At 45.8% G+C, this 27,107-nt stretch overlaps 1 protein-coding gene across 11 annotated transcripts in view; it reads left to right on the top strand.

Annotated features, from left to right (window-relative positions):
• Positions 1-27,107, top strand: part of RIMS2 (regulating synaptic membrane exocytosis 2) — an 801,312-nt gene that overhangs the window by 90,218 nt on the left and 683,987 nt on the right. For all 11 annotated transcript variants that reach the window (XM_088442657.1, XM_088442652.1, XM_088442648.1 and 8 more), the window contains exons 2-3: positions 1,620-1,652; positions 2,081-2,167. In XM_088442657.1, the coding sequence (XP_088298783.1) occupies positions 1,620-1,652; positions 2,081-2,167 (120 nt within the window). The remainder of the gene's footprint in view (positions 1-1,619; positions 1,653-2,080; positions 2,168-27,107) is intronic.

The raw sequence follows: 27,107 nt of genomic DNA, 5'->3' as shown, positions 1-27,107 counted from the left end.
GGAGATTTTTTGGATAACAGCTAATTCATCCCAGTTTGGAAGCTATCAGTTAGGATTCCCAATCTAGGACATCTGAAACAGTTGGGGGTCTATTTACTAAGCAGTGTTAGGAGACAGAGTGAAAAGTGATAAGGTGCCAGCCAATCAGCTCCTAACTGCCATCTCAAAGGCTGTGTTTAAAAAATGACAGTTGGGAGCTGATTGGCTGGCACCTTATCACTTTTCACTCTGTCTCCTAACACTGTAAATAGCCCCCTTAGTCTCTGAAATGACATGTGCATATATCGGGAGTTGGATGGAATTTATCTTAAACCCACAACTGCAAATGTGTTCAGATAAAAAGGCACAGTTTGCAAGGCTTGTTTTTTTTTCCCCATCATTATGTATTTTGCACCAGGGGAACAGCACCCGCTAGTGATCCACCTCTTCACCTGTCTGTTTAGTAGTCAACATGTGATGCATTTTACACGACCAGGCTCTTCTTACACTTTGGCCGAGTCTACGTGCCACCTCCCACCCCCTTCATGCAAGAAGTCTCCAGCATCCAAATCCATCTCAGCCACGGTGTAAATCTATTTAGTGCACATGCACGGTATCAGAAAAAAGGGTACTTGTGCACTTTACGGACTCATTGCAGAGAAAACACAATGAATGTTTTAAATGGTACTTGTGTACTTTACGTACACAAGTACCGAAAGTTGTCCCCATCTAAAGAAGAAAGTTGTCCCCTCGCGGGCTTGCTGCGCTCGCCATGCTTTGGGCTCGGTGGCTCGCTACGATCGCCACAAGGTTGTATTCCCCCTCTATGCCCACTTGGATGGTAGGCAATGACGCTGGACACTGTCTGATGACGTCATGGTCCCATCCGTGAAGGGGATTTAGACATTACCATGATTGATAATAATAATGAGAGTAGGACAGTTGGGTTCTTTCTGCAATGGGTCCGTAAAGTACACAAGTACCGAAAAAAGTGTAATTTACGGATAAAAAGGCCACATGGTGCATTTGTGTCCGACTCTACAAAAGCCCCATAGAGTTTAGTTATTCCACTGGCTAGTTTCTCATTCTGATTAAGTTAAAATACATGAGCAAATCACTCTAAGGGGCCCATTTATCAACAAGTTTTATCATACACAACGAGTTTTAAAATGTTTTGCGTATAATAAATGGTGCTCCAGCCAATCAGCTGCCAACTGTCATTTTTCAAACGGATGACAGTTGGAAGGTTAATTGGCTGGAGCACCATTATCATACGCAAAGACTTTAAAAACTCGTTGTGTATGATGAAACTTGTTGATTAACGAGTCCTTAAAAATAATGCTGGTAATAGGAATCACTATTCCCAATACCCGCACGACTCTGTTGTTTAGACAAGGCAAAACCAAAACACATCAAAATAAAACTGCTTTATTTATTTATATATTTATTTATTTCAATTCTTTATTTTTACCAATACTTGTTATTTGCTACTTTTTTCTTTCTTTCCTTTTTTTTTTTCTGCATTTTTGAATATTTCCACACTTGCATATTGATGTTGATAAAATAAAGCAGGCCGCTGTTTCGTCTTAGTGGGATATTTCCTGTATGTTGCACTCAGCTGTGCAAACTTATCTTTTTAGGGTGAAAGAAGAACAAAAACCCCAACTGTCACAGTAAGTAACCACCTTCACGGGTGCAGTAGGCTTGATTTTTATTTTGTTTGACTTTTCTTTGTTTTGCTGTGTTTCGCTTTTTTTTTTTTGCAACTTTTTCTGGTGTTAGGTGACCCAGATACCTCATAGGCTGCATCCAGTGTGTCATGTGCTTTCTGATTGGCTTGTAAGACGGCTCCACGCAGCTTTCTTACCCCATCCACATTAGTTGGATGTAGTTTTCTTCCTGCCTGCTTGTGGACTCGTTTTCTATGTAAGACCTCTATATGTTTATTTTTCCCTCTTTTGCTGGCTGAGTGCTGCAGCTGCCATTCTCTCACTGGCTGCTAGCTTTTTCTGCCTGTCTGTAGTGATGGGGGAAGACAACATGTTGGGTCTGTGGCTTGTTCTTATGGTTGTAAAGTTGCATTATTTGCTTATTCAAACAGGTGGTTTCCCTTTAGTGGGATCACTGAACTGGTTAATAACGTTCTACAGCCACAGCCAAAGCAGCACAATGAGAAGGAGACCGATAAGTAAGTAAGCTGCTTTGCATAGATTACTTACATCCGTTGTAGCATTTGTACATACTACAGGTTAGTACCCTGTGTGTAAAGTGCCTGTAGATCAATTACCTGCTTAGAATTGTATTGCTATTCGTTCCTTTTACTTTGGATTCACAAATGCAATTAGAAAAGAAAGACACTTAAGGCCGTAGCAAACGCATCACACTAATAGCGCTAAGGGGTTGGCAGAAAAAAATGTCAAAGTAGTCATCCTGATTAATCCAGTGGAGGAAGCCATGTTACATAGTGTACCTGTCTACTACATACAGTGGAGGCAGCCATTTTACATAGTGTACCCATCTACTACATACAGAGGAGGCAGCCATGTTACATGGTGTACCTGTCTACTACATACAGAGGAGGCAGCCATGTTACATAGTGTACCTGTCTACTACATACAGTGGAGGCAGCCATGTTACATGGTGTACCTGTCTACAACATACAGAGGAGGCAGTCATGTTACATAGTGTACCCGTCCACTACATACAGAGGAGGCAGCCATGTTACATAGTGTACCTGTCCACTACATACAGAGGAGGCAGCCATGTTACATAGTGTACCTGTCTACTACATACAGTGGAGGCAGCCATGTTACATAGTGTACCCGTCCACTACATACAGCGGAGGCATCCATGTTACATAGTGTACCCGTCCACTACATACAGAGGAGGCAGCCATGTTACATAGTGTACCTGTCCACTACATACAGAGGAGGCAGCCATGTTACATAGTGTACCCGTCCACTACATACAGAGGAGGCAGCCATGTTACATAGTGTACCTGTCTACTACATACAGAGGAGGCAGCCATGTTACATAGTGTACCTGTCTACTACATACAGAGGAGGCAGCCATGTTACATGGTGTACCTGTCTACTACATACAGTGGAGGCAGCCATGTTACATGGTGTACCTGTCTACTACATACAGAGGAGGCAGCCATGTTACATAGTGTACCTGTCTACTACATACAGAGGAGGCAGCCATGTTACATAGTGTACCTGTCTACTACATACAGTGGAGGCAGCCATGTTACATAGTGTACCCGTCCACTACATACAGAGGAGGCAGCCATGTTACATAGTGTACCCATCTACTACATACAGTGGAGACAGCCATGTTACATAGTGTACCCGTCCACAACATACAGAGGAGGCAGCCATGTTACATAGTGTACCCGTCTACTACATACAGAGGAGGCAGCCATGTTGCATAGTGTGCCCGTCTACTAGATACAGTGTAGGCAGCCATGTTACATAGTGTACCCGTTTACTACATACAGAGGAGGTAGCCATGTTACATAGTGTACCCGTCTACTACATACAGAGGAGGAAGCCATGTTACATAGTATAGCCATCTACTACATACAGTGGAGGCAGCCATGTTACATAGTATAGCCAACTACTACATACAGAGGAGGCAGCCATGTTACATAGTGTACCCGTCTACTACATACAGAGGAGGCAGCCATGTTACATAGTGTACCCGTCTACTACATACAGAGGAGGAAGCCATATTACATAGTGTACCCATCTACTACTACAGAGGAAGCAGCCGTATTACATAGTGTACCCATCTACTAATACAGAGGAAGCAGCCGTGTTACATAGTGTACCCATCTACTACATACAGTGGAGACAGCCATGTTACATACTGTACCAAATTACTACATACAGTGGAGACAGATATGTTACATAGTGTACCTATCTACTACATACAGTGGAGACAGCCATGTTACATACTGTACCAAATTACTACATACAGTGGAGACAGCTATGTTACATAGTGTACCTATCTACTACATACAGTGGAGACAGCTATGTTACATAGTGTACTCATCTACATACAGTGGAGGCAGCCATGTTACATAGTGTACACATCTACTACATACAGAGGAGGAAGCCATGTTACATAGTGTACCCATCTACTACATACAGTGGTGGCAGCCATGTTACATAGTGTACCAGTCTACTACACACATTGGAGGCAGCCATGTTACTTAGTGTACCAGTCTACTACATACAGTGGAAGCAGCCATGTTACATACTGTACCAGTCTTCTACATACAGTGGGGACAGCCTTGTTAGACTGTCCCCATCTACTACATACCATTATGGCAGCCATGTTACATAGTGTATCCATTTACTACATATAGTGGAGGCAGCCATGTTACATAGTGTAGCCATCTATTATGTTCAGTGAGGGCAGCCATGTTACATAATGTACCTTTGCACTACATACAGTGAGGGCAACCATGTTACATAGTGCACCTTTGTACTACATACAGTGAGGGCAGCCATGTTATATAGTGCACCTATGTACTACATACAGTGAAGGCAGTCATGTTACATAGTGCACCTTTGTACTACATACAGTGAAGGCAGCCATATTACATAGTGCACCTTTGTACTACATACAGTGAAGGCAGCCATGTTACATAGTGCACCTTTGTACTACATACAGTGAAGGCAGCCATGTTACATAGTGCACCTTTGTACTATATACAGTGAGGACAGCCATGTTACATAGTGCACCTTAGCTCTACATACAGTGAAAGCAGCCATGTTACATAATGTAACTTTGCACTACATACAGTGAGGGCAGCCATGTTACATAGGCTGGGATGTACTAAGGTTGTGGTGACCATTCCGCCAGTCACCGCAACCTTACTAATCGCATATGTACTAACATATACGATTAGTAACGTAAAGAGCAGCTCTTACGATAAGAGTTGACCCTTGCGAAGCAGCCGACGCTGGGTGACGGGGTCTCCGTGGGACCCCGCCCCCTCCGAGCCACGGGAGCTTCCTGCTGGTCACCTGTGCAGGAAGCCCCGGGCTCCTCCTCCCTGCACCCTGAAGAAGATTAGGAGGAGGAGGAGGTGGAGGACCCAGGATTAGCGACGGCCGGTGACCATGGAGAACAGGTGAGTGGGGGCCAGCGCTGGGCAACGGGGGCGAAGCGTCAGGAGCGGGGTGTGGTAATAAGCCCATAGGCTTCTATAGGGTAACGCCAGGATTTTCTAGCGTTACCCTCTGCACCGATAAAAGTGCAGCCATTGCTTAGTACATATTGAAATGCAGTAAAAGCCCTAAAAACGGGGTTTTTACAGCATCTTTCCTTTAGTACATCCCGGCCTTAGTGCACCTTTGTACTACATACAGTTATGGCAGCCATGTTAAATAGTGCACCTTCGTGCTACATACAGTGAGGGCAGCCATGTTACATAGTGCACCTTTGTACTACATACAGTGAGGGCAGCCATGTTACATAGTGCACATTTGTACTACATACAGTGAAGGCAGTCAAGTAACATAGTGCGCATTTTTACTACATACAGTGAAGGCAGTCATGTTACATAGTGCACCTTTGTAGTACATACAGTGAGGGCAGCCATGTTACATAGTGCACCTTTGTAGTACATACAGTGAGGGCAGTCATGTTACATAGTGCACATTTGTACTACATACAGTGAGGGCAGCCATGTTACATAGTGCACCTTTGTACTACATACAGTGAAGGCAGTCATGTTACATAGTACACATTTGTACTACATACAGTGAGGGCAGCCATGTTACATAGTGCACCTTTGTACTACATACAGTGAGGGCAGCCATGTTACATAGTGCACCTTTGTACTACATACAGTGAAGGCAAAAATAAGGTCAATTTTATTTTGCAATAAAGTTATTAATTATTAAATAATATTGAATTAATCATTGAATTAGGTATTGCCAATTTAAATTAAGTGTTATAAACTTAAAGTTGGTATGGTGGCGGACAACAAAGAACGAACACTCCAACAAACACATGCAGACCAAACACATCACTCGTTGGTGTTCAACTCTCCAGCAAAGCCCGGACGGGCTGTGTCATTTCCCTGTAGGGACGAATTGTTCTATATCTGAATAAGGAGAGCGCACCCATCTAACTTAATAACAAATAAACAGCACACTACCGTTCTTTCTGCCACAACATGCATAACAAAATACAAAAACCAAAGAAGTGAGGGAGGGATTTCCAGAATCAAAGAGACTGATTTCCTGGTTTTCCAGCCCTAAGGCGTCCATTCATTTATTGTGAAAAACAATTTAACCTCTTATGCTAAGCTTAACTTCTAAAAAGAAATAACGACACTGACAACAACTGCTTGGATCGAATCAGAATGAATGAATTTATTAATTGCAAATTTAATTAATAGAAGAGGGTGGCAAAAGAAGGCGCCACCCCAACCCAGCTCCAGCCAAAAACCTCTTACCACAAAAAGTGGGGGACGACTAAAACGCCCCCCCCCCACTTTCAATATGCGTAACCTGCGCTGTGCAAGTCTCACCGCCCCTTACTTTGGCACAGTCCGGACGCTTCCACAAAGAAAGCGCCCAATTGTCCAACCCACATAGGTAGGACCCACTCACCGTCATTCAAAGGGACAACGACCGCTTACACCACATGTGGCCGCTGGTTAGTAGCGCTTTCCCGCCCACTTTTTTAATAATGTTTAGTAAAGACAAACAAAAGATAGACAAACACACGGTTTTGGGTAGGGAGGGAGGGGCTTCAACTGAAAAAGAGGCTGAACCTATTCAAATTTGGTCTTATTATTATTATTATTATTATTATCCTTTATTTATATGGCGCCACAAGTGTTCCGCAGCGCCTTACATAGTACATAGAACTAATAAGTGAACAAGAAACAAGTAACTTACAGTACATTACAGTGCAGGACAGGGACACAACTTATATACATTGCTGAAATAGTGATTAAAGCACTCACAATAAGCTGCCGGGAGTTGGCGGTCCCGTGTTAGGTGCCCTAATGGGGAGTAGAGAGTAGAAGAAAATGTAAAGAGAAGCACATGAGGGAAGAGGTCCCTGCTCATGAGAGCTTACATTCTAAGGGGAGGGGCAGACAGACAGGCGTGACACAGAAGGGGAAGATAGGAAGGAAAGAGCATGAGGTGGGTTAGGAGGAGTGCTGGAAGGCCTTGATGAAGTAGTGGGTCTTGAGAGCCCGTTTGAAGATTTGTAGAGAGGTGGAGAGTCTGATAGGGAGAGGGAGAGCATTCCAAAGGTAGGGAGCAGCACGGGCAAAATCTCGGATGCGGGAGTGGGAGGAAGTAATCAGTTGGCAAGAGAGGCGGCATGCATTAGTTGAGCGAAGTGGGCGGGTGGGAGTGTGAAGGGAGAGAAGGTCAGAAATGTATGCGGGAGAGGATTTGGTGAGGGCTTTGTAGGTGAATGTAAGAACCTTGAATTGGCATCTGAAGGGGAAGGGGAGCCAGTGTAGGGCTTGAAGGAGAGGGGAAGCAGATATAGAACGTCTGGAGAGGAAGATGAGCCGAGCAGCAGCATTGAGAACAGATTGTAGTGGAGAGAGGTGAGAGACTGGGAGGCCAGCTAGGAGAAGGTTACAGTAGTCCAATCTGGATATGACCAGTGAGTGGATGAGGGTTTTAGTGGCATCCTGGGTGAGGAAGGGTCTAATCCTGGAGATATTTTTTAGGTGAAAACGGCAGGACTGCGAGATGTGCTGAATGTGCGGTTTAAAGGAGAGGGAGGAGTCTAGGATAACTCCAAGACAGCGCACTTTGGGGCTAGAGGAGATAGTTGTGCCATCAATAGATAACGAAATTGTGGAAAGTGATGTAGTGGAAGAGGGTGGGAAGATGATCAGCTCAGTCTTAGACATGTTAAGTTTAAGAAAGCGCTGGGACATCCACGAAGAGACAGCAGAGAGACAGTTGGAGATACGGGTAAGGAGCTCAGGGGTGAGCTCAGGGGTGGAAAGGTAAATTTGAGTATCATCTGCATAGAGATGATATTGGAGGTCAAAGGAGTTAATGAGTTCACCTAAAGAGGATGTATATAGGGAGAAAAGGAGAGGTCCAAGAACAGAACCTTGGGGAACTCCTACCTTTAGTGGAAGTGGAGGGGAAGAGGAGTCATGAGAGGACACAGCGAAGGAACGATCAGAGAGGTAGGAGGAAAGCCAGGAGAGGGCAGTTTCACGTAAACCGAGAGAGTAAAGGATTTGCAGGAGGAGAGGGTGGTCTACAGTGTCAAATGCAGCAGAGAGGTCAAGGAGAATGAGCAGAGAGTAGTGACCCTTGGATTTGGCAGCAAGGAGGTCGTTGCTGACTTTCGTGAGGGCAGTTTCCGTGGAGTGGAGAGATCGGAAGCCAGATTGAAATGAGTCAAGGAGGGAGTGGGAGGAAAGAAAGGTGGTAAGGCGGTTGTAGACAATACGCTCAAGGAGTTTGGAAGCAAAAGGGAGAAGAGAGATGGGTCGATAGTTTGAAAGTATGTTAGGATCAAGGGTAGGTTTTTTAAGAATGGGGGAGACAAGAGCATGTTTGAATGCAGAAGGGACAGTGCCAGATGATAGGGAAAGATTAAGGAGGTGAGCCAGATGGGAACAGGCAGAAGGAGACAAGTGGGAGAGGAGACGGGAAGGGATAGGGTCAAGAGGGGAGGTGGAAGGAGGGGAGGACCGGATGAGGGCCAAGACTTCCTCTCCAGAAGCAGGGGAGAAGGATGTCAGAGTTGGTGAGACAGAAGGGGAGGGGTGGTAAGGGCAAGGAGGGAGAGGAGTGCTGAGGGTCTGATGGGATATGATGTCCTCACGTATGGAGTCAATTTTAGATGTAAAGTAGGTGGCAAAGTCGAGGGCAGAGAGCGAGGAGGGAAGGCAAGGAGGGGAAGGGCAGAGTAGGGAGTTGAAAGTGGCAAAGAGACGCCGGGGGTTTGAGGACTGGGAGGAGATGAGGTTCTTGAAATATGTTTGTTTGGAGAGAGACAGGGAAGCACTGTAGGAGGAGAGAATAAATTTGAAATGGAGGAAGTCAGCCTTAGAGCGTGACTTTCTCCACTGACGCTCCGCAATTCTTGAACACTTTTGTAGGTATCTGGTGCATTTGGAATGCCAGGGTTGTGGTGTGGATCTGCGAGGGTGAGTGGTTATTGCTGGAGCAACAGAATCAAGAGCAGAAGCAAGGGAGGAATTGTACAGGGAAGTAGCTTGTTCAGGACAGGAGAGAGAAATGATAGGGGAGAGAAGAGAGTCCAGCAGGGAGGAAAAAGCAACAGTGTCAATAGCCTCAATATTACGCTTAGTAATGGTAGCCTTAGGAGTTAGAGGAGGGCAAGGAGAGAGGGATAGGTTAAAAGAGAGAAGGTGATGGTCAGAGAGGGGGAATGGGCAATTGGAGTAATCAGAAATATCACAACGGTGCGTAAAGACCAGGTCAAGTGAGTGCCCACTCACATGGGAGGGTGAGGAGGTCCATTGGGCGAGACCAAATGAAGAGGTGAGGGTAAGGAGTTTAGCTGCAGAGGATTCTGTGGGAATGTCAATAGGAATATTAAAATCACCTAGGATAATGGAGGGAAGATCTGAGGAGAGAAAGTGAGGGAGCCAGGAAGCGAAGTTGTCAAGGAATTTGGAGGGAGAGCCAGGGGGACGGTAAATGACAGCTACTCTGAGGTTTACTGGTTGGAAGAGTCGTATAGCATGAACCTCAAATGTGGGGAATGTAAGGGATGGTTCAGAGGGTATTAGCTGGTATGAGTAACTGGTGGATAGAAGGACCCCAACTCCACCACCATGGCGACCCCCAGGCCGGGGGGTGTGGGAGAAGGCAAAGCCCCCAGAGGATAGAGCAGCAGGAGAAGTGGTGTCAGAGGGTGAGATCCAAGTTTCAGTGATGGCTAGGAGATTCAGAGAGTTGGAGATAAAAAGGTCATGGGTGGGGACCAGTTTATTACAGACTGACCTGGCGTTCCAGAGGGCACAGGATAGAGAGATAGCATTTGTGGGGGAGATGTGAATGAGATTGTCCGGGTTGCTGTAACGTGGAGGTGAGATTAATTTGGGGGACCGATATGAATAGAGTTTAGTGATGGTGCGGGCACCTGAGCTGGAAAGGGAACCAATAGGAGGTGGGCAGGGAGGGAGATGTGGATGGCAGTGGGGTGAAGTGACAGGGAGAGGAGTGTAGGAGGAGGGTTTGGTGGTGGGGTAGTAGGACAGAGGGGGGGTAGAACAGGAAGAAAGTGGAGTAATGGGTGAGGAGTGAAGAGTAGGCAGACAGAGGAGGGGGGAGAAGGGGAGGAGGAGGTGGAAGAGATAAGGGGGAAAGGATAAAGGTGGAAGCAGGGGGCAGAACAGAGGATTAGGTAGAGACAGAGGGAAGGAGGGAGTTGACGAAAACCTTGTCATGGTGTTTATAAGTAAACAAGAGGAAAGAAATTTGGAAATTTAAATGAGATATGAGTGCAAGAGATTTGTAGGAATGCAAGTAAGAAAACAGTGACGTATCAAAGAACAGTGTATCAATATGTATGCAGATTAACAAGATTGTTATAGGGAGAAATAAAAGTGGGGTTCTAAAGTGTGCAGAATGTGAAAAATAACGCAGATTGTAAGCAGACAGAGGATGTGAGGCTAGGCAAGAGAGCTGAGATAAAGGACAGTGTTTCAAAGTTGATAGATATAAACTGACATGGGGAAAAGTACGATAAGCATTGAATTGTATGCTAGAATCAGTAGGCCAGCATTATGAATAGCATTAGAAGTGTTCTTGCCGTGATTGTACAGGGAGTCCAGTTGTAGTCTGAGTCTTTAGATTGTTGGGGTTTGTTGCGTGATGGACCTTTTTTCTCCTTCTGTTTTTCCTCGGTTTAACGCAGGTCTAACGCTAGTTATGCACTTAAAAAACTGCACTTAGAAAAAAAGCTGCACCCAGCCAAGGCTTCCCCAGCCAAACTACTGACACTTATACAGGGAAGCAGGCAAGTGTGGACACTAATTAATGAAAACCCCCAATTGGCCAGCCAGAGAAAGCTAGCAATAAAAATGGCTTAAGTCAACAATGACCACATACCATACATCTAAGGCTACAAATAAATCAAGCATTCACTTTAGTCAATAAACTGAGAGAATCCTTAAAACAATGTAACTATTACAAATCATAAGGCATTAGAAACAAAAGCATAAGGATTCAGTAAAGAATAAGCTAGTTACCTATGATTATAATTAATAAAGGAGGCACAGGAGGTGAAACACTTTGCAGTCACAGTCAACTTCAGTTACCTATGATCATAAATAGCAAAACTTAAAGGTACCCGCCCCAAAAAACCCTAATTGGCTAACCGTAACCGAATTAAAAAATACCTCATAAAACTAGAAACTGCCTAGCAACAGATTCCCTAAAACTACCAGTCACAAAAAACTGAGGACTCTTACATAGTCTCATGTTTATACAGCCTTCGTCTAGTCTAATATTAGAACAAAGACATGCCCCCCAAGAACCCTATAGGCTAACTCTAAATGCCTGACACCAACAACACATAATTCTTAAAGGTACACTGCTACTACAACCTTGGGGTTTAACCTGGCTCAGTCAGATTGCAGCTGCCTTACGCTGTTCTTCCTTTCACAGGTAACTAGTATAGTATCATCTTTAACATACATCACTTTCTACCACATGTCTTAATAGGCCACTGAGGCATGAGGCACAATCTTAATGATCGTTCCTAGTGAAGTGAAAGGGTAAATGTAGGCTCAGTCCACAAAATGGCTTTCTTCACTGTGTATAGGTGACAGACAGGTACCATGAACTTTAGATAAAGATTAGGGCCCTCATTCAGAGGCGCTCGCAAGAAGCGAGCGCTCATTCTGAATGAGGGCGGCCGCTTCATTTTTGAAGTGCGGCCTCCTGGTCGTTAGGTAAGCTGTTACCACCCACCCACGACCGACCAGGTTGATGGTCACGATGGTGAAAACCATCGCGACCATCGGGGCTTGCGACGAGACCCTAAGGTTGGGTCTCGGCAGCCGCAAGCCCCAGGGAGCCGGCAGCCGCAAGCCCCAGGAAACTCCCCACTGACATCACTGATGATGTCAGTGCGGCCGCCCACAAAACGGTAGGCGTTCGTTAAGGAACGCCTCCGTTTTGGAAACCACCCCCCGGGCCGCCTACAAAACGGGGAAAGCTGTCAATCAACATCGACAGCCGCCCCTTTTGTAGAGAGCTCCGGAGCGTGAGAGTTTCTCTCTCGCTCCGGGGCTTGTGCACGAGCAGTGCGGCCGCTGCGCGTACGCAGGGCTAACTATCGACCCGGTTGCGAGCACATCGGTGCTTGCGACCGGGTCTGAATGAGACCCTAGGTGTTGCTTCTACGGATTAAAGTTTGTGTTGGCAGTAAGTTTGAGTGAAGTTAAAATATTTATAAGAGATCTATTGGTTTATTGCTATTAAAATCAATACACCTTATATACTTATCTTACCTTAACTAATAAATAAAGACAAGGACACGTACCAGCTTGGCTAAAAGGTCACAGCTTTTATTTATAATTGAAATTTAACCTAACTGAGGTGGCCAGGAGACGCTGCAACTCAGTTTTAGCCTTCTAACTATGAAAAATACTCAGGGGACGACTTAAACGTCCCCCCCTACAGGCACACTTACGATGGGAATGTCTCGCTTCCCTCACGGGTGCAGTCGGAGCGATCCGCACATGAAACGCTCGGGTCCCCCCGCACAGAGAGGACAAACTCGCCATGTAACAGAGGGTAAGCACCCCCTTAATGCATACATGCCTACTCTCTCGGACTGGCGCTCCCGGCCGCCTGCAAGAGAGCGCAAGTGTCCAGATATATTGAGTAAATTTGCGTAGGAACGATATCAGCTCTATAATCCTGACTTGCTAAAGTGTCACATGTAGTCAGCCAGTATATATTAATGATGTTACTGGTTCAGGGGCACTGCTACCGAAGAAATAAACATGTAGAGGTAACAACAATATATTACATAATTGGTCATATTTAGGAATTTATTCTTGAAATAAGAAAAACTTTATTAATTATGCAACATTTTGTCACCACCAGAAAGATAACTGAAGTTTGCCTTAGAAATGAAGGCTCATAAACCTCTAGTCAGGGATGGAATGAGTTAATAGTTAGGGGGATGGTGTTTGTATGTTGATGGACAGCACAGGTAGCGGAATGACTGGTAGACATCATCTTTAGGGAGGGGTTTAGAGGGGTTTTAGGTCAGTTGATGGTATTTTCCTGCCTCTTTGATTTGATCTCCCACCCTCCCTTCCCTTCTTGTGTCTTGTCTGTGTCAGCTTTACTGATGGGCAGGGAAAGAACGGCAACTTGGCGGCCATCTTGCTGCAGTATCGTGGGTGCACTCCCCTTCAATGCACTGGTTAGGCTGATTTCAACCTAATGGGATCCGAGTGGGCCTGAATAGTGCATTGGTATGGGTGTCAGATACCTCCCCACTTGCTTAGAAAGGGATAGTTGGCCCTTGCAAGTTCTAATTTCACATTTGCCTTTGACAATGGGATAGTTGGTCCTCGGAATTTGTGACTTCATTTGCCTAAGTCAAGTGGTTTGCAATATGCAATATGTTTAGTTTAGTATTTAGTATATAGTGTTTAAGATTATAGTTATGGTTCATCTGCCATCTGACGATAGAGAGTTTATGAGCAAAACAATCAGCTCATCAGTGAAAAATAATCATTAATCAATACAAATTTATACAAATACTGTTTGTACCTCTCTATGGGCTCTATTTACTACAATCAGCATTTGTAATGCAGATTCTAGTGTGATATTACTGACTGAATTTGCATTGCAATATCACAGGGATTTGCAAAAAATCCTGTGACAAGTGCCCGCGCATGCGCCGGGCGGCGCTGCTACCCCCCCGGCGCTAAGCCCCGCCCCCTGCGATCACGGACCCCCCCGCGACCCCCCCTCCCTTAATTGCACTTACCTGCATGATCCGGGCTCCGGTGATGTCCTCCATTGCTCCGGTCAGCTGACATCCCATACTACACTGGGACCCGGTCACCTGATGACCGGGCCGCAGTGCAGTATGGGAGACCAGCTGGCCGGAGGGAGGACATCACTGGAGCCCCGAACTCCGGTCCCTGGACTCAGGTAAGTAAATTTTTTTTTTTTACTATTTTCTTTTTGCAGTGTATCAGCGTGTGGTCTGTGTAGACCACACAGCTGATCACTGGGGCCGGCTCTGGGCTCTGCTCTGCACGTTAGAGTGGAGCAGGAGTCCAGTAACCGGGGGAGACCTTGGATAACGCCACCTCCAGGTGGCGTTATTATCACAGGGCCTTCCCAGGTATTTTTTTCACAATTTATTTTTAGTAACTTGCACACAGATCGCATTTCCCATTACAATTATGGGAAATGCGATCTGATTACTAAAAATAAGTGATACTTAGGGGTTGGAGTAGAATTTTACGAATTCTACTCCAATTGCCCTGTAGTAACTTTAGGTGAAACTAAAATAATGTGAAAAGGGTGTGAAAACACCCTTTTTCACTTTATTTTAGTAAAAATAATGATAATAAATAGAGCCCTTTAGGACCATACTACCACCTACAAGAACACTTTACCTGGGTATAGAGATTATGCTGCAGGGCAAAACATTAATGGCAATATAAAATGTATGCGTAAGCAATATTAAGAGGTCTAACTAATTCCCCTTTCACACCAAATCCCGAGTCCGACCGGGATTTTGATCATGGTCTATGGGTCAAAAATGCTGGCGTTTCGCGGCTGCTTTTGGGGTGTGTCTCAGCATACTACTGCTATCTCATACACAGAAAACTTGGCGCCAGTGTCTAAATTCCCGCAGCCATTGTGTGCGACCATAGGATTACTCAGATGGCCGATTATCGAAGGATATGCGTTTACACCGCTGCGTGTTTGTGCGCACTTGCTTGAGTCTGCGTGAGTGCATTAGCGTAAATAACTGAATTAAGCCCATTATTATTCCTGCTTTCCTGTTGAGATAAGTAAAAAGGTTTATTGAGGTTTATTCAATTATGAGCGATGGTGGCAATGCAGTGCGCACATCAGCCGCCATTACCGTATCACCTGAATTGTATATTTTAACATGTACTTCTATGGGGCTGCTAACTAAAATGTGAGATTTAGGAAGAGAATTAGGGCGGTTTAGGGTGACATTGCCACCATTCCAATGCCTTCACAATGCCACATCTCAGGCGTGGCCCGCAGTTCGCCCCTACAGTAATTAACCCTATAGTTCCCATTACAGCAGATGTCAGTCTTCCTTTCTTAATTTTTCTTTTTCCCGGGCAAAATATTTTTCTTTTTAATTTATTGCAGGAATAACATATATCTGTTTCTGTACAGTGATGTCCATCTCCATAACATTAATAATGGCTAATTAACAGAACTCCATTAGGACGTGATAAGCACATGTTAAAATTGTGCTTTAATTGTACGGACACTGGGGGTCATTCAGACCCGCTCGCGAGCGCAGGACGCTCGCAAGCTGGTCGATGTTCCCCCACTGCGCATGCGTACGATGGAGGGAGCTCCGTCATGCGCATGCGCGAGACCAGGCGAGCGACGGGCTCTCCATCGCTCCGGGTCTCGCACCAAAGGGGGCGTGCTGTCGATGTTGATTGACAGCACGCCCCCTTTGGTGGGCGTGCCGGGGGCGTGCCTGCCAGACGGAGGCGTTCCCATGGGAACGCCTACCGCCTGGTCCGGCCCCACTGACATCACTAGTGATGTCAGTGGGAGTGATTTGGGCTCTGATAGAGCCAACATCACTCCTGGGCTTGCGGCAGCGAGACCCTACCGCAGGGTCTCCATCGCAAGCCCGATGGTCGCGATGGTCAAGACCATCGCGACCATCATCATGGACGCTCGCATATGCTGTGGGTGGTCACCCACAGCTATGCGAGCGGCCAGGAGTCCGCTCCATTTTCATGGAGGAGGGCCCTGATTCAGAGCGAGCGCTCTGGTCAGAGCGTTCGGCTCTGAATCAGGCCCACTGTTCTACATAAAGTAAGTGGTTAGAGCTCTGTTCCAGCAGACGACGTGACAGCACATGACCTGAACAGTCTGCTTTAGGCATGTGTATAAATAAACGCCACATTTTGAACCTATTAAAGCTGTCCCACAGCTCAGCAGGGAATGAACGAAGGGAGCGCGCTCAGTCATGTCTACTTAAAGATCTGCGGCTGGTGAGCACAGAGAAGCCTTTCCAGCTAATGGCTTATGTGTCTTTTTAGTCATATGTAAAAAAGGTATTAGCATCTGTTAGTGTTGTTATAATAGGGCCTATACACAGTCTAACAATATAAACATGGTCTGGCCATCTGTTCATAGATGTTGCAGGTAAAAGCAGTTTCATGCGGTGCTACTTGTGTCCTGTTCTTTGTTCTGCCGAGTGAGAGCTGCATCTGTCTGTGCAACGGCTGCAAGTGGCAGTTACTGTGCGTCTTCCCTCGTCTCCCACTGTCCATGGACAACACTTGGAATAGCATGAGTGCCAGAGACAGCTGGAGAGCACAGAAAGCCTATAGTCAGTGCAATATGTGAGCGCTCATTAGAGTCTGCTGTTTCTTTTCTTTCTCTTTTAACAAATGCAACTACAGGTGTAACATGTCAGCCTTATGGTGAGGGTCAGTTCTGCTACAGTAGGCCTGGCCAACCTGTGGCTCTCCAGTTGTTGCGAAACTACAAGTCCCATCATTCCCTGCCACAGTTTTAGCATTCCCCAATAGCAAAACTGTGACAAGGCATGCTGGGATTGTAGTTTTTCAACAACTGGAGAGCCACAGGTTGGCCTGGCCTGTGCTACAGGCTGACCCCTAAATGGCAGGATACAGAGGGCCTGATTCTGAGGTAGGAGTACAGCAAAAAAAAAAAAAAAAGTAATATCCCTTTTACACTTAAGTCCTTGGTTTGACCCGGGATTTGGGACATGGGGGAGATGTGCTAAGCCTTGGAGAGTGATAAAGTGGAGAGAGATAAAGTACCAACCAATCAGCTCCTGACTCATTTTACAGGCTGGGTTTAAAAAAATGACAGTTTGGAGCTGATTGGTTGGTACTTTATCTCTCTTCACTTTATCACTCTCCATGGCTTAGTACATCAACCCCCTGGTTCCAAACTGGATCAAACCCGGGACAGACTGCCGTTCACACTGCAGGGTTAAATGCAAGCTACTCAGGTTGGATTTCCGGGAAACCAACCCTGGCCCCTTTTACAACTAGCAGAAACCCGGGTTATGCTGGCAATAACCTGGGTTTTCGCTGCGGTGTAAAAGTGGGGGAGGTTTGAAATATGCAGAGATTTAGATTTGATGGGACCTGTCCAAACTCAGATACACCCTGCTGTATAAGGATAAATATGTCCAGCATTTGTGGGCTACATGCAAAAGCAGCCAGTATTCAGAGACGTCACCAGTTCTGGTGACACCTGGTGCGCACTCTGGATACCCATATGAAAAGCAGGCGTGGCCTAAATAAAGGGGCATGGCCTCACAATAGATAACATCACTACTGGGGCAGCCCAGCATCAACGGAGATGCTGGGCTGCCCCTGGAGACTGGGCAGACTGCGCTGTCAGCTCCTCTTCTATGACAGGAGCCGGGTGCTGCAGGAGAATGTCACACTGCAGAGGAGCCGGCATTTTGTTGTCACGGTACTGCCAGTATTTACCCTGCATGCAAAACAGATAAATGGATTTTGCTCCCCTTTGCAGTACAGCATGGTTTGCCCAGGTGCAAAGTGAATTTAATTTCTGCTTTACTCTGGGGGGTAAATTTACTAAAGTGAGAGTTTTTAGAAGTGGAGACGTTGCCCATGGCAACCAATCAAATTCTAGCTATTATGTTCTAGAAGGTGCTAGGTAAATGTTAAGTAGAATCTGATTGGTTGCTATGGGCAACATCTCCACTTCTAAAAAATCTCACTTTAGTAAATATTCTCCTCAGTGTGCACTGATTGTCCATTCAGCTGTCCACAGGTCTTGCCTATTAGTTAAGGCAATATTTGTACTATACCAGATAATTGTGACTAAAGATGAACTTTTCATATTCCACAGAAACCCAAACACAGATTTTATTTAAAGATTTCAGTATATTATGTAGACATTAATAATGTCGACATGGTCATTATGTCGACTTTCAGCAAGGTCATAATGTGGAAAATGTGGTTTTCAGGTAAGTCTATAGGTGCGTACGTACACACAGAATGATATATCTTAACAATATGAACGATAATGATATCGTTCAACAATATATCGTTCATATAGTTCCGTATGTATGCAATGAACGACCAACGATGTCCGCTCCCGCTGAACGATAACGATATCGTCCATTGGGCATGCATGCAGGCCAATCTGGACGATATAATTCATTTTCCATAGGGTTTTGCGATTGTTGGTCAGTCATCATTGGTGATATCTTGGGTGTGTGGATGAACAATATTGTTCATCCAGCACACCAGGAGTTTCAAGGGAGACCATTCAGCGATATCGTTCGCTGAACAGATCGTCCCGTGTGTACCCAGCATTACCCTAACACTAACCCTACCCCCTAAACCTAATGTCGACATTTGGACAATGTTGGCATTTCATATATCAACATTTTTCAGATGTTGACATTTAAGTCATCGACATTGTAATCATGTTGATATCATGAATCTCGACATTCTCGTGTCATCCTTGTCACCGTGGAGAATCTGTCTGCATACCTTATTTAGCATTATATATTAGGTGCAGGAAAATAGTATGTGTACATATTGCAAACTGCCAAAAGGTTTTGTCAGGCACAGTTTGCACTTGAAAGAGCATCTCACAATAAATCCCTGGGGAATACCCCTCTACAATCTTAAAATAAAACCCAGGCAGAAAGGAGTTAGTTCCGTATAGAAGCTGTAGCTGGTAATTGATCGCCATTAGTGCCACTTGTTGTTTTAGATGAATCCAAATAAGAATATATAAATATAAATAAATATATATATATATATATATAATTATATACCATAAAAGAAAATGCTGTAAGGGCATTCAACCAACAGTTTTCTTGCAGTTGTTGGGACACTGACACATGTCAGACGTGTATGAATAGAATGTAAATCACGTGGCTTCCATAATAAACACGGAGAGGACATGCGGGGCACTCAGAATAGTCAGTGTGTAATACACAACATTGAGGCATGTGTGTTGGAGACAGCATTGGTTCCGTGCTTTCATTATATCTGTGTGTCGCTTGCATTTTGCATGATTTTGCTCCTATCTGTGCTAATATATGTGAGTAATGCTTCGCTTTGCCTTGTAACTAACTGGACTACGCTCCAAAGCTTTGCAGCTTTCGAATATGAATGTTCAATAAATGCTTTAAAATTCCTTAAAATCTTTGTTAGCTTTTGCCAAAACATTATGTTTCTGCTGCCCAAGCTGAGGGTGGCACATCAAAGTTGACTGTTTTCAAAATATCTAGAAAAATTCTTGTTGGCTCTGTTAAAGCAGCTGCAGGGAGCTCAAATTATTGTGAAAGTATTTATCGTATACTTGCCGACAATCAGCTCCCTCCTTCCGGGAGGGAGCTGATTGTCAGCTAACAGCAGGGGGCGTGTCTGGACATTTATGCCACATTGGGGTGGAGCTGGGGCCTCGTGATTGTGGCCCCGCCCCCTCTTCACAATGCCGTTATTTTTGTCATTGTGAAGCAGGGGGCGGGGCCACGATGATGCAATTCAGCGCTAATCGTGTCACCGGCCCCCGGTTTCTAGTTTATTCTGGGCGGAGGTCTGGAGGGTTGGTGGCTTCCGGGAGGCTTCCCTGCCTTTCCGGGGGGCCGGGAGCGGCATCTGAAAATCATGAGGCTCCCGGCCAAATAGGGAGGGTAGACAAGCCTTTATGTAAACTACAAGTAAATGTAAAGGAAATCTTTAGCGACCAATCAGATATTTCCTATTATTTCCTCAACACTACTAGAAACTTTTAGTGGAATCCGATTGGTTGCTAAGTCCAAAATCTCCTCTATAGTTTCCTGTAGTCAGTTTTCATAAATATTCTCTATATAATTTAAGTGTAGTCTAATAAGAAATGGAAACAATAGATATTTGGGATAATGCCATCTCTATATGTGTTAGAAATTAATTAAAGATAATACATATAAGTTATTATATAGGTGGTACTATGTGCCCTCCCGTTTATGCAAAATGTATCCTGGCACATCGGATAGATGTTGGAGGGGTTTCCCAGCTGAAGGTACTTTCCATCACATAGGGTGGACCTGTCAGAAGAGACAAATTGTTTGGGGAGAGGTCATTGATCTTCTATCGTGTATACTCACCACTCCCATCCCAAGTGACCCCCGGTATTTCCTCCTCCCCTTGGGAATCCCTACGCTGTCTCATCATCGAAACAAAATAGTGCGTCATATTGTGTCCGCCACAACTTGTCAGATAGCGGTGGATTGGAAGCTCTCAGCTGCACCATCTCTGCAGTCTATTATCTCTCATATTTGGTACGTATACCGAATGACATACAGTCAGGTGCATAAATATTGGGACATTGACAGAATTTTCAGATTTTGGCCTCTATTCACCACCACAATGGCTTTGAAATTAAACAAACAAGATGTGCTTTAACTGCAGACTTTCAGATTTAATTTGAGGGTCATTACATCCAAATCAGGTGAACGGTGTAGGAATTACAACGGTTTCTATATGTGCCTCCCACTTTTTAAGGGGCCAAAAGTAATGGGACTATCAACTCAAAAGCTATTTCATGGACAGGTGTGGGCTATTCCCTCGTTATTTCATTATCAATTAAGCAGGTAAAACGTCTGGAGTTGATTCTAGGTGTGACATTTGCATTTGGAATCAGTTGCTGTCGACTCTCAATATGATATCCAAAGAGCTGTCACTATCAGTGAAGCAAGCCATCATTAGGCTGAAAAATCAAAACAAACCCATCAGAGAGATAGCAAAAACATTAGGTCTGGCCAAATCAACTGTTTGGAACATTCTTAAAAAGAAAGAATGCACCGGAGAGCTCAGCAACACCAAAAGACCCGGAAGACCATGAAAAACAACTGTGGTGGATGACAGAAGAATTATTTCTCTGGTGTAGAAAAACCCCTTCACCACAGTTGGTCAAATCAAGAACATTCTCCAGGAGGTAGGTGTATATGTGTCAAAGTCAACAATCAAGAGAATACTTCACAAGAGTGAATATAGAGGGTTCACCACAAGATGTAAACCATTGGTGAGCCACAAAAACAGGAAGACCAGATTAGAGTTTACCAAACAACATCTAAAAAAGCCATTACAGTTCGGCAACAACCTCCTATGGACAGATGAGACAAAGATCAACTTGTACCAGAGTGATGGGAAGAGAAGAGTATGGAGAAGGAAAGGAACTGCTCATGATCTAAAACATACCACCTCATCAGTGAAGCATGGTGGTGGTAGTGTCATGGCGTGGGCATGTATGGCTGCCAATGGAACTGATTCCCTTGTATTTATTGATGATGTGACTGCTGACAAAAGCAGCAGAATTAATTCTGAAGTGTTTCGGGCAATATTATATGCTCATATTCAGTCAAATGCTTCAGAACTCATTGGACGGCGTTTCACAGTGCAGATGGACAATGACCCAAAGCACACTGCAAAAGCAACCAAAGAGTTTTTTAAGGCTAAAAAGTGGAATGTTATGCAATGGCCAAGTCAATTCCCTGACCTGAATCCGATTGAGCATACATTTCCCTTGATGAAGACAAAACTGAAGGGAAAATGCCCCAAGAACAAGCAGGAACTGAAGACATTTGCAGTAGAGGCCTGGCAGAGCATCACCAGGGATGATACCCAGCGTCTGGTGATGTCTATGCGTTCCAGACTTCAGGCTGTAATTGCCTGCAAAGGATTTGCAACAAAGTATTAAAAAGTGAAAGTTAGATTTAGGATTGTTTAGTTTGTCCTATTACTTTTGGCCCCTTAAAAAGTGGGAGGTACATGTAGAAACTGTTGTAATTCCTACAACGTTCACCTGATTTGGATGTAATTACCCTCAAATTAAATCTGAAAGTCTGCAGTTAAAGCACATATTTTTTGTTTCATTTAAACCATTGTGGTGGTGAATAGAGGCCATAATATGAAAATTCTGTCAATGTCCCAATATTTATGCACCTGACTGTATATGACTGCTATTATTAACGGGATGCGGTCAGGATACCGGCGGGTGCTATCCCGCCTGCCAATATCCCGACACCCACATGCCGACATGGGACTAAAGGTAGGCGTAGAAAATCCCGACGCCTATCATTAGCCCCACTACTAAATCCCGACCCCCGGCTTACAGAACAAAGGTAAGCTGGGTGTCTTAGCGTGTAGCTGCGGGGTGTGTGGGCGGGTTAGCTTTAGGGACCCCCGGGGGGAATTAGGATTAGGCACCCCCACCCCCAGGAGGGATAGGTAGGGAAAGGGCGGGTTAGGCACCACTACGTAGGGGGTTAGATTTAGGGTGTGGGAAGGGTTAGGGGTAGGCACTAGGGCGGAAGGTTATGGTTAGTCACCACTAAGGGAGGGTTAGAGTAGGGGGAGGGGAGGGTTAGAGTACTTACCTGCTGCAGTCGGGATTCCGACCCATCATGTTGCCGCTGTATTTGATCCACCGGCATTACATACCGATTCCATTATTAACAACTCCTCCAAATCGTTTGACAGAATATGAAGCCCCTGGTCAGCCTCCCAAAATGTCCCTTCTCCTTTCGCTTTCTAACGGTCCATTATTATTTTTCCTTTCTTCTCTGTCCGCCGACCCGAGGTCCTACCACACTGGTTTCTTCTCCTTACTCTATTCTGTTTTCTTCTTTTTTTATCGTTCCCTCTTTCTGTCTCTGTCTCTCCTTCTTTCCGGTTATGCTGCTCCAGTTTATTGGGTGGAGCTTTCCTCCCTCTCTACTTGCGTATTGTAAAATCTGATCACTATTGTGTTTATATTTGGATGGACCTGAGATTTTTTTGTATATTTTGTTTCTACATATGCGATTCCTATCTGTTCTGGTCGTGGTAACTTAATGTGATCTATCCAATAAAATATATGTACTGTAATAAAAGAAATGGAAACAATAACGATCTGAAGGTGCCTGAGAAATGGCGAGGAGTGAACCCCCTTATGGATTTTGGAACTGCGTCCTGAATAGCTGAAAATGCGCTCTAGGCACACAATAGAGACCACAATTTATGTCAGAAATGAATAATGAAAGTGTGGGCAAACTGGCGCTGCCTCTATTACCCGTCCCATTTTCATACAACTGAATGTTTTTAAGACAGTGGTAGAAAATGTAGATAAAAATAATCTTTCAGATATAAACTACACCTGGGTGGTGTAAAAGGTGTCTATTATAGGCCCAGACCTGGTTTCCAGGACATCGGGGGACATGTAGAAAACAAGGCTGATGTTGCCCATAGCAACCAATCAGATTCTAGCTATTATCTTCTAGAAGGTGCTAGTTAAATGTTAAGTAGAATCTGATTGGATGCTATGGGCAACATCACTTTTAAAACTCACTTCTAAAAACTCTCACTAGTAAATTTACCCACTACTGGGACTTTTCTACCCCTTGAATCCCATTTAAATATCTCATCCCACAAAACAAAACTTTAGGTCTGAACTTTTGTGAGTAACCCGTGTTGTTTATTTACATATTTTCCAACATTTTAGAAGAATTTCCAGGTACTCTGTGCTGCTAAACTGTTACATCTAGGTGTATAGATATAATAATAATAATAATAATAATAATAATAATAATAATAATAATAATAATACAGTATATATTAAATAATGGTCCTGATTCAGCTTCGGACCTATACTGCGCATGTGCAGTACGGGTCAGTGATATCACTCGCAGTTCAGCAGCAGACTGTCAGTGATTGACAGTCTGCTGACGTTTCGGGGTTGGGGCGGCGACGACCTCCGTTTCCCAAAATAGAGGCGTATCTCCGCCATTGTGGCTGAGTGACGAGGCCAGGATCTCCGTCGGCTGATAGAAATTTCCTGGCCTCTTTTGTGCTTCTGCGGTTGCAGGCATGCGTGACCCCATGGATCACTTAGACAGCCGATGGCATCGCAGATGATCCAATGTTGCGTTCTAGAACGCAACTCGGATCAGTAATGCGGCAAGAGGCGTGACATATCCTTCTGTATTGCCATATTAGAGCTATTGCAACTGCTACCATATGTAGGATGGAGTGCATGTCATATGCATGGAGGTAATTAAACACCCGAGCCTGTGGGTGTCGGCCTCTGGACAAGAAGGGGCTAGTTGTTTAATGAGGTAGTGTTGTGGGGTAGGGCTAGGTTTGCTTAGCCTATAGGATTGGGCAGAGGGTGGGTCAGTGCTATTTCAGAGATGCTGCTTGGCAGCCATTTCATAGAAATTTCTCTGGTGAGCTGTTTCCCGCCCTCCCTCCCTTATTCATTGAGTTGTCTGGTGTCGGCTTTTCTTGTGGCGGGAAAGAATGGTAGCAGTCGCCATCTGTCTTTGGAGCTTGAGGTGCTCTCCCTTCCAATACATGGCTTAGGTTGATTCTACCCTACTGGGGTCAGCGGCAACCACCTAACCAGGTGGGCCTCACGTCGTGTCATTGGGTTGGGAGGTGGATACCTTGGGCGTGGTAATGGGCTGGCTGTTTGCCTCCCATTTTAAAGATTGGTGTGAGTATGCAGTTGATGATCTTGCATTGTGGGGCTAGAATGGGATTGAAATACCGGCTGCGTTTTAGACCGACAGTAGATGTCCGACAGGAGGAGATCCCGACTGGGGCAGGTAAGTACCCTAACCCTCCCCTGTCCCCCCCCAACCCTCCATTAGTGATGTCTAACCGTAACCTCCCCCCTAGAGCCTAACCCTAAGCCCAGGGGTGCCTATCCCTAACCCCCCTCTTACCGCTGCCTAAACCTAACCCTCCCGGGGTGATGCCTACCCTTATCTCTCCCTGGGGGTTCCTAACCATAACCCTCCCCTGTAGGGGTGCCTAACCCTAATCTCCCCCCCAAAAAAAACCTGACCCTAATCCCGCTTGAGATTACAAATGCGGATTTTAGTAAACAGAGCCCTATGAGTGCAGCACTTAGTACCCTGTTTCCCCTGGAAGCTGCATGCATGCCACTACTTCCCAGATGGGATAGCTGTGTTAGCCACATCTTACATTTGTGATGTAAGAAGGTCTGGGCCTGATTAAAAAATGTACACAATGCCTACTTTTACGCGGATTGAGCGATGTTTAGCCACTGCGCATGCGTGAAAGTCATACTGCACACGTGCAGCGATTGCATTGCCATAACACTCGTACAGAGGAATCACTCGCAAAGTCAGTGACAGGTAGTCAGCAAATGGGTGAGGTAGCAGGGGGTGGCTATAGAAATGCAGGCCGGTCTGACAGTTTAAACGCCGTTCCATGACCGTGCATAAATTAGCCTCTGCCATCTCCTTCACAGCATGAGAGCTCTCAGCGTGTCAGGAGAGACGCAGTGTATGAGACAGGTCAGACTTGACTCAAAAGCTGCGTGATTGCCCGATGTGCGTCAATGTTCCCGATGTTTACGCTGCTGTACGTCGTCGGAAGCAGGCCCGCCAAGAGCAGCGGTGGGCCCAGGTAAAAGGGGGGGTGGCCTAATCGTGGGAGGCGTGACCATGCCCCATTCGAGTAAAAAACACGTGCTGGCAAAGGGGGCGCTCTGAGCCCCCTCAGCCCAGCACATAACCAGTGGGAGGTGCGATCAGCTTGATAGCTCCCCTCGACAGGCATAGGAGCAGTCTCCCGGTGCTGCCCAGCACACAGCAGCGTGTGCTGGGCTGTTGTGATGTAAGAGGGGGGGAACGGTGCCGGCCCCCGGCCTCCGCCGGCCCCTCCAGCAAGCCCGGGTAATTTGTACCAACTCCCCCCCCCCCCCCCTCTCAGCACCCCTAGTCGGAAGGATATGAGAAGGCAGCAGTGGGCGTCCCCATGCTCGGGTAAGCCTTGGAAGACATTAGCATATTTTTGCAATTGCGATCTGTGAAAAGTCGCAGTTGCAAAAATCTCTGAACCAGGCCCCCTGTCTTCTCTGCCTCTGAGTACCTCTGTCCAGGGCCGGCCCTAGCCCAAATTTTTTGGTAAGCTAGTATTTTTTTGGCGCCCCCCCCCTATGCAGTGCCCCTTTTACAGTGCCCTCGGTAGTGGTCCCCCCAGTGCAGTGCCCCTTGTGCCCCCAGTAGTAAGCCCATTATATAGTGCCCCAGTAGTACTCCCCCCCCATGCAGTGCCCCCAGTAGTGGTACCCCCCTATGCAGTGCCCATTATATAGTGCCCCTAGTAATAGTCCCCCCTCTTGTAGTGACCCCAGTAGTAGCCCCCCTTGTAGTGCCCCCAGTAGTATTCCCCCCTTGTAGTGCCCCCAGTAGTATCCCCCCCCTTGTAGTGCCCCCAGTAGTATTCCCCCCTTGTAGTGCCCCCATTAGTATTCCCCCCCTTGTAGTGCCCCCAGTAGTATTCCCCCCCTATAGTGCTCTCAGTAGTCCCCCCCTTGTAGTACCCCCAGTAGTATTCCCCCCCTGTAGTTCCCCCAGTAGTATTCCCCCCCTGTAGTGCTCCCAGTAGTCCCCCCCCCTTATAGTGCCCCCAGTAGTAGTCAACCTCCCTCCGCAGTAGAGACATAATAAAAAACAAACACTTACCTGACACCCGCTCCTGCTCTTGCTCCCGCCGCCGAGATCAGCTCCTCCGTCTGCCGCTTTGCATTATGGGAGTGACGCGTCATGGGAGTGACCCGCTCACTGCGGGAGCCGGAAGATGTCCGGCTCTGGCAGTGGGAGCAGCAGCTGATGAGAGTCTGTCTGACTCTCATCAGCTGCTAAAGCAAACACACAGCTGCCGGCGCCGGCGGCTGTGTGTTTGTGCTGTGTAGTGCTGACCGAACTCCGTCCGGTCAGCGCTACACACGCGGTGCAGCTGTGTCACAGAGACAACGGGGGAACCGGCCCTGGCTCTGTCTCTGTTGCAGTGGCTGTTCTCAATGTCTGTGTAGAGAGAGAGAGTATTGTGGCCACGTTTTTCTAAGTTA

The sequence above is a fragment of the Taudactylus pleione genome, unplaced genomic scaffold (genome assembly GCF_031769625.1).
Source record: "Taudactylus pleione unplaced genomic scaffold, aTauple2 ptg000314l, whole genome shotgun sequence".
Lineage (NCBI taxonomy): Eukaryota > Metazoa > Chordata > Amphibia > Anura > Myobatrachidae > Taudactylus > Taudactylus pleione.
Note: the sequence above shows the minus strand (reverse complement) of the source record. Positions and strands in the feature narration are given on the sequence as shown.